The sequence below is a fragment of the Corvus brachyrhynchos genome, unplaced genomic scaffold, assembly GCF_000691975.1.
Source record: "Corvus brachyrhynchos isolate BGI_N302 unplaced genomic scaffold, ASM69197v1 scaffold167, whole genome shotgun sequence".
NCBI lineage: Eukaryota > Metazoa > Chordata > Aves > Passeriformes > Corvidae > Corvus > Corvus brachyrhynchos.
The window spans coordinates 3,646,238-3,659,405 of NW_008239547.1; the positions used below are offsets into that span (position 1 = coordinate 3,646,238).

Consider the following 13,168-nt stretch of genomic DNA (forward strand, 5'->3'; position numbering starts at 1 on the left):
CTGCCCCTCTCCAGCACTGAACCTCTTTCCCATGAGCTCACCATAATTGTGTGGAGGTAGAAAACGAGGCTCTCTCGTTTTCTCTGACTGCCGACAGTCAGTTATACAGCCTGTCCTTGATCTTTATGTGGGATTTCCCAGTTGCACGAAGCTGGAGTAGCATATGGTCCCGTGTTTATAAGCATGTTAATGACTGAAATGGGAAATTCTACAACCCGTTTTCCTTATAAACTTTAAACTGCAATTTCTTGTTTTTGTTATTGGACACTGCCCTCGTATGCTGTTAATTTGACGCAGGCTGTTGAGACACACATGGCCACACTGACCCCGGGTGCTGTGTGAACAAAGTAGCTCCAGACACACTGATGTACCTGAAATCAGGGTCCAGCCCATAATCAGAACCAGACAGGGTGAGTAAGCTTTCTACTTATGATCTGCCACGGAAAGTTACCCTTCCAGGGAAGCACAATAAAGAATTAGTTTAAACTCCAGTGACTGCTTGTCCTTAGAGGCACAACGACCTTGCCAAAAGTTTCTCAAAAATAAAACATCAATCAGTTTTCACTCTGTGCTTTTTGAAATACTGCTTAAAATGTCTTCATAAATGAAAACATCTAGTAGGGACTTGACAATCCTGCAACATCTCCTTTGTGTTAAAAATCAGCCGTTTTGCTCTACAAAAAATTGCCATGGCAAACTCCTTCTAAGAGGAGACATCTCACTTAAAAATACACTTGCCACTTTCAGGAGGGTAAGAGTGGTAAAGTCAGCCATACCCCATTATTTGCTTAATCAAAATGTATTACAGCTATTTTTGAAAACACAGATACAGGTCTGGTTCACAACTGCACTGAGAACTGCCAACCCAGGTATTCAAATTACAAATAAAAAACATTTTAAGAAGTAAATCATCCTTATTTATCTCTCCCTAACATTCATGTCAATAATTTCATCTATTTGAAGGTAAGTTTCATAAATGGACAATAACTTGAAAATATCTGCTTAGTTCATGAAAAGCTTAATTCCTGCACGTTATAAGATCATCAGAAAATCATTAATGGGAACTGTAATCTTGTAACTGAAAAAAAGCCCATTTTTACCTACATTTCCTGAATGTACGCACATATATAGCAATGATATAACAAAAAATATCACGTATACACATGATCTTTTTTTCTTTCTATATACTACATCTCTAATTTCGAAGTGCAAAAAGAATAAAACTATAACCTAAGAGCTGCTGGTCTGTTCTCAACATTTGTGAAAATGTTAAGGAAGATATTTAGGAACTGACTTAAATACAGTCTCAAGAGGAGTTCCAGGAATGTCACGAACTTAAGGACAAATATACTAGGTTTTTAGTCATTCCAGCACAGCTGGTGAATTTACACAGTTACAATGGGCCTCTCTCAGCCTTCACATTAATGACCATATTTTTCAGTGCAGCTTGAAACTTGTCAAGAAGAACTTAATCCAGTAGCAAATTTATTATAAATTTTAAAAAGTCATTTTGTCCATTTCTAGGTTATGGTATAAAGTACAGAAAAACAGAAGTTTACATATCTGAGCTGCTGCATCTGTTCTTGAGTAACTTCTCACTTAAAAATAAAAATTGGCAGACAATATGCTTGTAATGAAGACCAAATGCATTTGGTATGTTGAGAAAAACGAAATTAAATGAACGGAGAAAGTTAATTTTGAAATTTATGAATTGTGCATGCACTATTCTTCCTCCCCACGAGACCCCATTTCTCTACAGGGCCCCCACTATCTCCTTGGTCATTTCCAACAACCTGTGCACACAAATATCCTCCTAATCCCCACCACAGAACTCAGCCTTGTGGCCTCTCCACATGGACAAAAAAACCCCACAGGAAACGTGCCAGAAAAGAGAGAGCAAAGGCTGAAAACTTGAGAGGTTGCAAAGGCACCCAAACCTGCCTGCCAGGGAAGCCAAGGGGAGCCAAGTACAAAATCTAAATCTGTGTTAACTTTATGGCAAAATCCTCCAGTACTTTTCAGCAATATCCATCCCTAAGTGATGCTCACCTCAGGGGGGTCCCTGGCAGAATAACCTGACAAGAAAGGCCCAGAACAACACACGGGTTGCTGCACTGGGTGGAAACCCTGAGACACTGGTGGAGACCTTCAGAGACTGGGGTGCAAAACTTCATTTTTTTCAATTTTTTTTTTTTTGCCTTACGTCCCAAAGAAATACAGAAGCAGCTTCACAAGAGGAGCCTTCCAGCATTCCCTGGCCCACAGGGACTTGAGCAAGTCCTGATCTTGCCCTGATTTACAGCAATTTACTGGCATAAACCAGGCAGTCCCATGTGCCTTGCTCTGACTGGTAACACAGTGGATGATATTACATCATGTTTTTATGTTTTTATTGATAATATTAAAATAATAAACTATGTGTAACCCTTCAAAAACCAGTAAGACAAGGTATTTAATGGCCAAGTCTGTGTCCCCTTAGCTCAGTGCACTGTATCTGGAGAGTGATGCAGAAATTAGTCTACAGCAATGCCTATATTCCTAAGAGATGCATGAGCACCAAAGGGTCACATACTGGACAAGGCACTCTGAGGACAGAAAAGGTGCAGTACAACAGGGCAAGGTGTTCACATGCACTCCATTGAAGAGCATATAACTCATGTAAGTGCCACAAACAGCCACCTTGAAATTTCAAAGCCCTCCTCTTCCTCCCAGCTGGGGCCATGAAGAACTTCAGTCCTTCTCTTCTAGTCCCCACATATTTTAATAGAATGCTGAAGAGTTTTCTCCTTCCTTAGGCTCGTCTTAGTGCTGGCAAAAGGTGCCCTGTAAATGTCATTTCAAAAACTATCCCCATTGCTCCATTTGAAAAGCAAACCAGCTTCATTAGTGGTCAGTAACAGCACTCAACTGTTATACTGCAGGTAGAACTTCTCCAGAGAATGAAAGGGCGGACAGGATTTATCCACTCTGATATGAGAGGATGTATAGGAATCATCTACTCTCATGCAAGAAGACAGACAGGAATTATCCACTGTCATATAAGAGAATGGACAGAAGTTACCCAGTCTCATAAAAGGCACAATCAGGTGACACTTATTCCAGGAGACACTGTCTACTGAAGTTCTCTGTAATAGAAATCAAGCAGAAAAATATCCCTTACCTGTCCGATAGACAAAATTGCCTTCTGTCTCTGATGATGATGGAGACACCAGTTCTTCCTCAAATTCATTGGAACTAAATGAACCGGAATGATTCCTTTGCCTTGTTTTTTCCATCATAGCTGCATTAGTAGCCATGACATGTCTCAGTGAGTCATTTAGGTAACGATTCAGTAAGCTGCTTTTGTATTTGGGGGGTGACACATAATCCTCATTGGCACTTGTTTCTGGTCTCACTCCTGTTTTTATTACTGAACTTTCAGTTTTAATCACAGTGTGATGAACTGGTTTGTTATATCCCCCTTCATTCATAAGGTTTCTTGGAGGATTTTCTCCATCTGAAAACAAAAGAACAAAGATACAGCAATACACTGAGTACCTAATATTTAACATGAGGCTTTCTTTACATATTTTGAATTGTGATAAATATAACTAAAACTAGACAGTAACTTCAGCATTAGACAGCAATTTTCATTTTCTTCTGTTCACACATTGCTCATAGTAGTTCCCATGGCTCTCAGATGTTACAGCTATTCTAAATTAATTAGCTGTAGAAAGCAGTCTTTGAGTCTAATTTGTTCATGAGTAACACAAGGCGGGTAGAAAAAATCTGAAAAGTGCCCTAACTCAACAATAAGCATTTAAAAAGCTGTGTGAATAAGCTGAATTCTTACTATCATATCTTGTAATCTGGTTCGCCTGAATACCACAGCATATTTAGGTGCATCGTCTTAAACTGTACTCTTTAAATTGTTCTGCAAGCAATCTTTTCAAGGGAAGTGAGTAGAAATGTGAATATATTCTCACATTTTTCAAGAAATGTGAGTACAGACTGAAATTGGAACAAAGATATTTGAAACTGAGTGCAAATTGAGACATACTCTTCTAAAAATTCACATACAGATTTCTGACAATGTTCTGTAGGATTTGTTCTTGTCATTGTATCTCCATGTCACAACTGTCTAAAAAAAGTACCCACAGACATAATTAATACAAGAGCTCTATTAAAAATACAGGGTACTTTAAAAAAAAATCCTGCATTTGTTAATTTGAGTAAGAAAGAGAATTCCAGTGCACCCTTTATGGAAAACAGTTGCTAGCAAAATACATTAAATAAATAACAGTAATACTCTGTTTACCATCTAATAAGCCCTGCTGAAGTTAATCAGATTGTCCTGTTAAAGATGTATATTGCTATAACCCTTCCATCAAGGAAAGTAACAGTCAAGTGATTTCTCATTTCTTTATACCAACAAATGTAATCAGTCTTTTTCCTTTGATACAGATTAAAGGAACAGGCTTGTAGAATGTAATGAACTAACAATTATCTTTCTAGCAAAAATGAAATATAACAACATGCAGCCAGATTGTCACCTTGAACAACTTACACAATCCTGCTTTGCAAGGCTGCATAGTAGTTGGGAGCCAATATAGGCACCTAATTCACAAAAGAAATAAAGGCAGATCCACTGAGGGTATTTTGTGATTAAAAATTAGAGCTAACTCAGGGTATCTAATACTTTCTAAATATATTTTAATCAGTTCAAAATTGATAAAAGAGCATCAACAAACCTTCAGAGCATGAGTCATCGCTGCTCACGCTGAGTCGCTCAGCATTTCCCTGAACATATTTGTTGTACAGTTTTATTCGTAAAGCCCAGCTAAGATCTGGTTGCCTGACAGTGTTCTTCAGGCGACGTCTTGCATTGGCAAACCAGTTTGATACCTGCATACAAATGAGTGTATTAGTTTCCCTTGAAAATGACACAAATAAAAAAATCCATAGAGCTCTCAAGAGTTTTATGTATGATTCAAGGATACAGCAAATGAGAAATAAGAACAGAAGTCCATGAAATTACCACTGAGCAGAGCAGGAACCTCATACAAGAAGGCAAGCTCAGGCATCCCACCCTTCCCAAGTGTTAGCAAAACCACATTATCACAAGATTTCAATTAAGATGTCCCAAATACTGGTTCTGTATTCTTCTTCTTTTTTTTTTTTAAAGATAAAGCCCTGAACTTTCAATATGAACCTTCAATATATCACCAACTTTCTAAATTAAAACTATTATCTAATATTCAGGAGTTTCCTTGGGTATTTATATAGGCTACAATAAGGCTGTGGAAGAGAAAAAGACATTCTGAATCTGTATATTAAAAAGCCCGAATTTTCCCTTGTACTTTAACAGAACTCTGACAAGCCATGGGCATCAGGAAAGTCTTACAGAGTACAACATACTTTGACTCACTGCAGATATCAACCCCTTGGTCTACAGAGCAGCAGATTTTACAAACTCTTTTTGTTGTGGACACCCTAAAAACCAGTGAAGATGCAGACTCCTCTCAAGGTGACTATTAAACAATAGTCTGGTTTGTCTTCCTTCCCAGCTGCAGAGCATTTTCTAGAGTTTGACATAGCAAAATGGATACATGTTAGTACCCCTCTAGCATACAGGCTCATCACAAAGTCAGGCTCAAACACAAGTATTTCACAGTGCTTTAGGCACTGAATGAGCAAAAGGGCACACTCTACCCTTCTGTGCCAGCAGTGCTAATTAAATCACTAAATGGGATGCATGTTCTTGCAGTGACTTTGCATGAAAGCACACCTAAGAAAATGATGGCCTTGATTCTACTTCAACTCAAAAAGATAGAAAATAGAAAATACTGACAACTGTATCTTTACTATGAGCAAGAACAGAGGCAAGCGACCTACATTCTAACAATGTTTGCTTAATGATAAATAAGGTGTTAAAAGTGCTATTTACCCCCTTGCAGGAATAAGTGCATTTTGACATGACCTCTGCAAGAAGGGGACAGAGTAGCACCACTTGCAAAGGAGAATGTAAAGGATGTTAGCAGCCTACAGCCCTGCTCACATCTTTGTGTTGTGAACGTGCACACAGAGGAAGCCAGACTAGGGTCATCATATTCTGACCTGGGAATGATCATACCATTTAATTTACATCAACCTGCAAAGCAAGTTCATACACGTTTTATCAATACATGCTACCTCACCTAGAAGAGAGCCAGACTATAGACCTTAGTGTCGGATTTTGGCCCTAGTTTTGTCATCTGTCTATTGTAGCTAAGGTTACTGTATAAATCACACAGAAGTATGTCTAATTATTCTGGATCAATAATCTCTTCTAAAGTGATTATGAGAAAAATAAACACTATCTGCCTAAAAAAAAAGCAAAGCTTCAGTTCAGAATCCCAGCTAAAACTTAGCAGTGGTGCCTTATGCCTGTCACTTTGATTTTACTTAAAATCACATTTACATGAAACAGGGTTCCACTGAAAATACAGTGAGCCCTGGATCAGTGCTCAGATGCCAAACACGTAACTTTATAAGCCTTGTAGTTTACTACAACAGGTTAGAAAACCAAAAATGTAGCTGGCAGAGTAAGTAATTTTCATTCTTTTCTGAGGCTACTTGCTTATAATCATCATATTGACACAGAAATTTTTACAGTATATGAGACTGGGTGGGCTGGAATCCATGCACTTTCTAATGCTGTTAACAAACTCACTCCAGACTGCTCATCTGAAGCAGCAGTCACCTGCTGCATGACAGTGTAATTCTGAAATCAAGTGTTTAACAGCAGAGATGGATCAATCCAGGGTCCCAGTGAACAGGATTGCAGTTACTGCAGCATTTTACCAAACTGACAGCTTTCCAACCTCTCACAAGAAAGATTTCATTATGCTTCATTTTATTACATACTGAAATTTTTCATCAGTGAAATGCCACTTACAGAAAAGAAAGATAGGGTAGTATTAGTGTGATTCATACACAAAAGCAATTAAATTTAGCAGGAGTGATTTCTGCATGGTACTCTTGGTTTATTTTGAGCTCATTCTTCCCATGCCATTGCTTTGCTTTCTGCATATCAATATGAAAATATGAGTCATATTTTAAGTCTTCTGCTATGAGAGAAGGGAATAGTAGTATTTGATTGTTATTTCATAATGAGATAAATATATTGCACCTTGTTCTCCTGCTCTTTATAGAGCAGATGATTTTAAGTGCCATCACACAGCATGTACAAGACAATCAGGGGATCAGGCCCAGGCCGCAAGGATGTGTGAAAGACAGGTCCTGCTTGACCAACTTGATCTTCATCTATGACAGTGTGACTCACTTAGTAGATGAGGGAAAAGGCTGTAGATGCGTCTACCTGGACATCAGTAAAACCTTTGACACCATTTCCCACAGCATCTCCTGGAGAAACTGGCTGCTCGTGGCTTGGATGAGTGTGCTCTTTGCTGGGTAAAAACCAGTTTGGGTGGCTGGGCCAAGAGAGTGTTGGTGAATGGAATTACATCCAGCTGGTCACCGGTCACTAGTGGTGTCCCCCAGGGCTTGGTACTGGGGCCAGTCCTGTTTAATATCTTTATCATTAATCTGGAGGGGATTAAGGGCACCCTCAGTCAGTTTGCAGAGACACCAAGTTGGGTGGGAGGGTTGATCTGCTGGAGGGAAGGAAGGCTCCACGAGGGATCTGGACAGGCTGAATCCATGGGCCAAGGCCAGTGGTATGAGGCTCAACAAGGCCAAGAGCCTGCCCCTGGGTCACAACAATTCCTGCAATGCTACAGGCTGGGGGAAGAGTGGCTGGAAAGATGCCTGGTGGAAAAGGATCCGAGGGTACTGGTTGACATCAGCTGAACGTGAGCCACATGTGCCCAGGTGGCCAAGAAGGCCAATGGCATCCTGTCCTGGATCAGGAAGTGTGATGTCAGAGACTGGAATCCTTTGGCATATGGTCTTGTTTGCACCTTAATTCAGGCAGAGGAATTTCTAATAATTTTAAGAACTGGACCGTAACATGTGGCCAGCAGGAGCAGGGCAGTGATTGTACCTTTGCACTTACTCAGCACTGGTGAGGTCACAACTTGAATGCTGTGTTCTGGGCCCCTCAATTCAGGAAGGACGCTGAGATGCTGGATAGAGTCCAGAGAAGGGCAGCAAAGCTGGTGAAGGGTCTGGAGCACAAGTCTGATGAGGAGCAGCTGAGGGAGCTGAGGGGGTTTAGCCTGGAGTAAAGGAGGCTCAGGGAAGACCTTACTGCTCTCTACAACTACCTGAAAGGAGGCTGTAGCCAGATGGGGTCAGTCTGTTCTCCCAAGTGACAAGTGATAGGACAAGAGGAAATGGCCTCAGGTTGAATCAGGGGAGGTTTAGATTAGATATTAGGAAAAATTTCTTTACAGAAAGGATTGCCAGGCATTGGAACAAGCTGCCCAGTGAAAGTCACCATGGTTGACTCACTGTCCGTGGAGGTATTTAAAGAAATGTAGACGTGGTGCTCAGGAACATGGTTTAGCAGTGGACTTGGCAGTGCTGGGTTAATGGCTGGACTTGATGATTATAAAGGTCTTTTCCAACCTGAACGACTCTATGATTTTGAAAGAACCTCAAGTCAGCTATACTAAAGCACAAAGCAGCAAATCCACTCTAGAAACTCTGATCTCAAATGCAATTACAACAAGGCTCACTAAAGCCTTGGATGAAAGGAAAGTTAGTCCAATCCATTTAAGAGATTTTTAGGCTTAATCTATGATGTGGTAATCTCTAGGTGCTTTCCTGCTCTTGGGCACTGGTGCATGTTGCTGGAAAATCCTGGTTTCTAAGACATCATGAGATTCAACACCTCTCTCACTCCTCAGTCTTGGACAACCTCCAGGTGTGTGGACTGGAACAGGCTGCACGGCCACAGGCTGCACCAGTCAGCACGCTCACCCTGACCTCCAGCCACCACCTGTCTCCTTCAAAGACAACAACAGTTTTACCACCCATTTCAATCAGCCCCAAATGTTACATTGTCTATCCATGTGGTCTTTAAAAACCTGCCTACTGCTGTAGGTCCCACTCACAAAGAGTGCCAGTTTGCACCACTTACCTAAACCATTACAAAAAGAAACAACCAAAGCTGCCAAAAACATCCAACCTTTCCCACAGTCCCAAGCTGAGCTACTCTGATCTCCAAAAATAATTTTAAAAAAACCCAATAAATGATTTAGATAAAAGCCAGTGGGAAAATCTTTGTCACATAAACCTCCCAAGATCTAAGAATCTTGAAAAAACACATGATGAAACTCACTATTCTTGTAAAGTAACAATCCTGTAGTTCTTTGAGAAGTAAAAAGACAAAACCCAAGGGGAACGATAATAGATGTGCTTTCCAGCATTCATTTTTTTACAGCAGTTCAGTCGTTCCCTAAGAGCATCAGGTACTTATATCAACATCATGAAAATATTGACCCTCTGGCTTTACTTCTGAAGACACATCTTCAATTTTATTGTAATTTGTTCTGCTTCAGTGGTTAAGAGTGGCCAAACTTTCAGAAAGGGAACAGACATCAAGTAATTCTCCTCCTCCCGTAATCCAGATATGCCTTTATAAATCTGAATACTATTAAATCCATAGCAGCACATGACTGATATATTAATTCTTGTATTGAAAAAACCTTCTTTTCAACAATATACCCATTCATATTTCTTTCTGGAAGGAATATACAGCCATTTTTCTTTTTTATTTCACAAGAACATCTAAACAAAAATTTAAAATAAAATAAATCAAGCACTGTGGTAATAATACAAATGAAAATGTAGCATATTAATAGGACAAATTATTGGATTCTGAATTGAAATCTAATTGGAGTAAAATATAAAATGCCTTTTCAAACTATATTGCTTTTTTGGTTTCCTGCTTTGGCAGTTGTGGAAGTAGAAAACTTTGGACTGTTGGACTGAAATCTGCAATAACATTTGCCTTGAGGACTCCCAAAGACCTTGTTGGCCTGCATAGGAGTAAGTCAGCCCAGAATTTGCCCCAGGTTTTGCTCCTACTACTCAAAAAACAAGATGATTTATGATTCCTGCAAAATCCTTGGAAGAGTCTTGACTTTTCTTTGACTGAGCACTGCAGTCAGACATGCATCTGGAACAGTCCCCTTGCTGTCCCACTGCACCGAAGAACAGGGGGGTAGGCTGAAGTATTACTGAAGTAGAACAAATTAATTTAAAATCAGTCAACTGGGTGATAGCAAAACTAACAAAAATAAAGTTGTGGAAGATTTGACATGCAGATACTAATAACAACAATTATTAGTATCTGCATGTTATTAGTTTGTCCCAATAACAAAAGTAAAAAACAGAGCTGGATGTTCACCTCTTTGTCTCACAGAAGAATTGGCTTTATCTACACCATGGTCCCGAAAAAGCTCCTTTGGATAGATGGTACATATTGGAATAAGTTTCATTAGATGAAAGAAAAGCATAGGGAGAAGAGTTACATCTGTATTATCAGTATTACTGTGACCAACATCATCTTCCTGGCAGCTGCTGAAGACCTTTGCCAAGGTCATCAGTCAGGTGAAAAACAAAAAAACCCCCAACCATTCATTCCCTAAATGGCATTTTGTCAGAAACTCAAACGGATATTCAACAGTATCTTTTGCCTTTCCTAGGGCTTGTGATGACAAGGTGTCAGCACATGAGGGATGCTGGGAAGAGGTAGCAGCTGTCAGCAGACAACAGCCTCCACAGGAGTGGAAATCTGTGGGAGCAAACACCACGGGACAGCACTGAGAAATGTAAAAAGTGTGGTAAATATGAGACAGGTCAGCAAACGTGAAGGCATTTAACCCAGAGGAAACATCATACACTGGTTCCTGGTTCTCCAACAATGTCTAACAATATTACTAGATTAGAAAAACAATTTATAGGCAACCCTGGTTGATGCTTTTGCTAAGTGCCCCTCCTGGGACAGAAGTAAAGCTTTCCAACAGACACCAAAGCCCAGTCCCAAACCTGCTCTTGGTTATACCACTTGTCTGAAAGAGCACAGCCTTCAGGAAAGCTATGTCAGATGTACCCAGCGTGACTGAGATCACACCCTGGCATGCTCTCTCTCACTCTTAGAGAACAAAAATTTTGAACTGGATTACAATCTTGTTCTTTTTTGAGCATCCAAAAAGTAGGTGTGGGGTGTGTGTTGTTTAGCTCTTTGAGACTCAGGAATTAGTGCTGGTGCCAGAGATATGTATTTACATCTCCTACAGATGCTATCGTATTCCTGGATTAAAAGAGCATTGCACACAAATGATGGAAAAAACAACTGGGATTTCTCTTTGATGTTGTGCTTCTGTAAATGAAGATAGATGTGCCTGTTTGCACAGTTCTTTCAAATATTACAGTTCATAGAAACAGAACTGGTCAAATTCAGGTTCAGCGTAAACCCACTAGAGTCACAGGGGTCTAACAGAGCTAAAGGCAGCCCTTCCTGATTCTTCTTAATTTTATTCTACACCTTACATAGATCATAAAACTCTGTGGAGTAGTGGCCATGGCTCACTTGATGCTTTTATAAAGGCTAATACATCTTATCCCTATCAGGATTTATCAAAGCTGCCACAAGAGAAATTCTGCAAAAACCCACCAGATTTTTTCCCTTCTCTGTTCATTCTAATGCATTTTTAAAAGAATAGCAGAACTCCTCAAGATGTTGTTAATGTGAAAGTGTCCCAACACACATTCTGGATATATATTTTAAATCTCATGTAAAAATACAGGGATATTCTAAGAGCCATAGTCCAATAAAGTACTCCTACTGAATTGTGCCATTGACGGGACAGTGTTTATTTAATCATAGTTAAACCCTTCTACTATATTTTTTAAAGCAAGAGAAGTTTTTTTAACTATATCTTCCAGTTATAACTGGCATTTTCTGAGACATTAATATTATTTTTGTCAAAGCTATAGTGTTTTTCCTAGTGCAATATGTTCATAGTGAGGTACTGAAGTGTAAAAATTTCCCATTTTGCCATTACTAGAATTGAAGTTCATAGCACAGGTTTTTTTGAAGGAGCACTCAAAATAATAAAGTTGAATTACCACCTGCTTTTTTCTAATACTTTAGTTTACTTTGATCTCTTTGTGTCCTTTGCAAAGTGACACATAATGTGTTAGGCAGAGTGATGAGGACCCAACCTGCAAACACATGGGTTTCATTTTACACACCTACCAGTAGCTTGCAGTAAGGAAATTAGATTATTCACAATGCATAAATCTTTGCAGCATCCAGACCTGAGATAGCATCACTCGGCAACTGATAGCATTGAACCACATATTTCAGTAGAGTGCCAGATGGCAAAGAGAACAAAGAAGTGAGATTTATAAACATTTGCAGCAAACTTTATGCCTCTTATGGCAAGACAATTGCCAGTCACTTCAGGGGAGTATTACCTGAGAGCAAAACAATTACTCCCCATGTCTAATTACATTACAATAATTCCTGCAAGACTGTGAAGCACATCCACCGTGAGCTGAGCCACTGCACACAGTGTGTATGGTAATGCTGATATCTGTGCAACAGGTGATGACAATTACTATCAGAATAGTAGAACAGTTTCCATCCTAGCCCCTTTTTGAAAGGAAAGAGTAGCTCCCTGCAATTTCCTCAACAATTCCTATTCCGTGCTGAAATCTCCTATGACTGACTTTTTTTACTTGAGAATTTTTAAAGACTAAGCAAAAATGCTTTCATTGTATTTATTAATGAGATGAAAGGATGAGGGCATCTATTCCTAAGAGGGCAAGCACACACTTTTTGCTGATTGTCTGTAGCACTTCTCCACCCACAATAGCTCAGATGCAGTAATTCTTGTTTGAGGGAGACAGTCCTGCTGGGGTGGGGGAGCCCAGGGGAGAGTGGAAGAAGGATGTGCACAGGACCCTTCGTCTGGCTGGCTGCACGGATGCTCCCCAACACCCAGCACTGTCCCTTGCTCAGCTCACAGAGGAGCTTTGGCGGATGTTGTCCCCATCCCTCCCGTCCATGAAACGTCTCAGAGCGGCGTTTGGAGGTGCGGGTAAGGGGTTCCCCTCCTTACCTGCACCAGGGTCATCTGGGAGCCGAGGGCCAGCAGAATCTTCTCGGTCTTGGTGGGGTATGGGTTGTCGCGGTGCTTGTAGAGCCACTGCTTGAGCGGCCGCGCCATGT

General features: G+C 40.2%; 1 protein-coding gene across 1 annotated transcript in view; it reads right to left on the minus strand.

Moving 5' to 3' along the window:
* The window catches only part of MKX (mohawk homeobox), a 46,849-nt gene extending 33,683 nt beyond the window's left edge, over positions 1-13,166 (minus strand). The window contains exons 1-3 of the mRNA XM_017741556.1: positions 13,059-13,166; positions 4,731-4,884; positions 3,161-3,496 (exon numbers count right to left, since the gene is read on the minus strand). Coding sequence (XP_017597045.1) covers positions 3,161-3,496; positions 4,731-4,884; positions 13,059-13,166 — 598 coding nt within the window. The remainder of the gene's footprint in view (positions 1-3,160; positions 3,497-4,730; positions 4,885-13,058) is intronic.
* Positions 13,167-13,168: the final 2 nt, after the last annotated feature.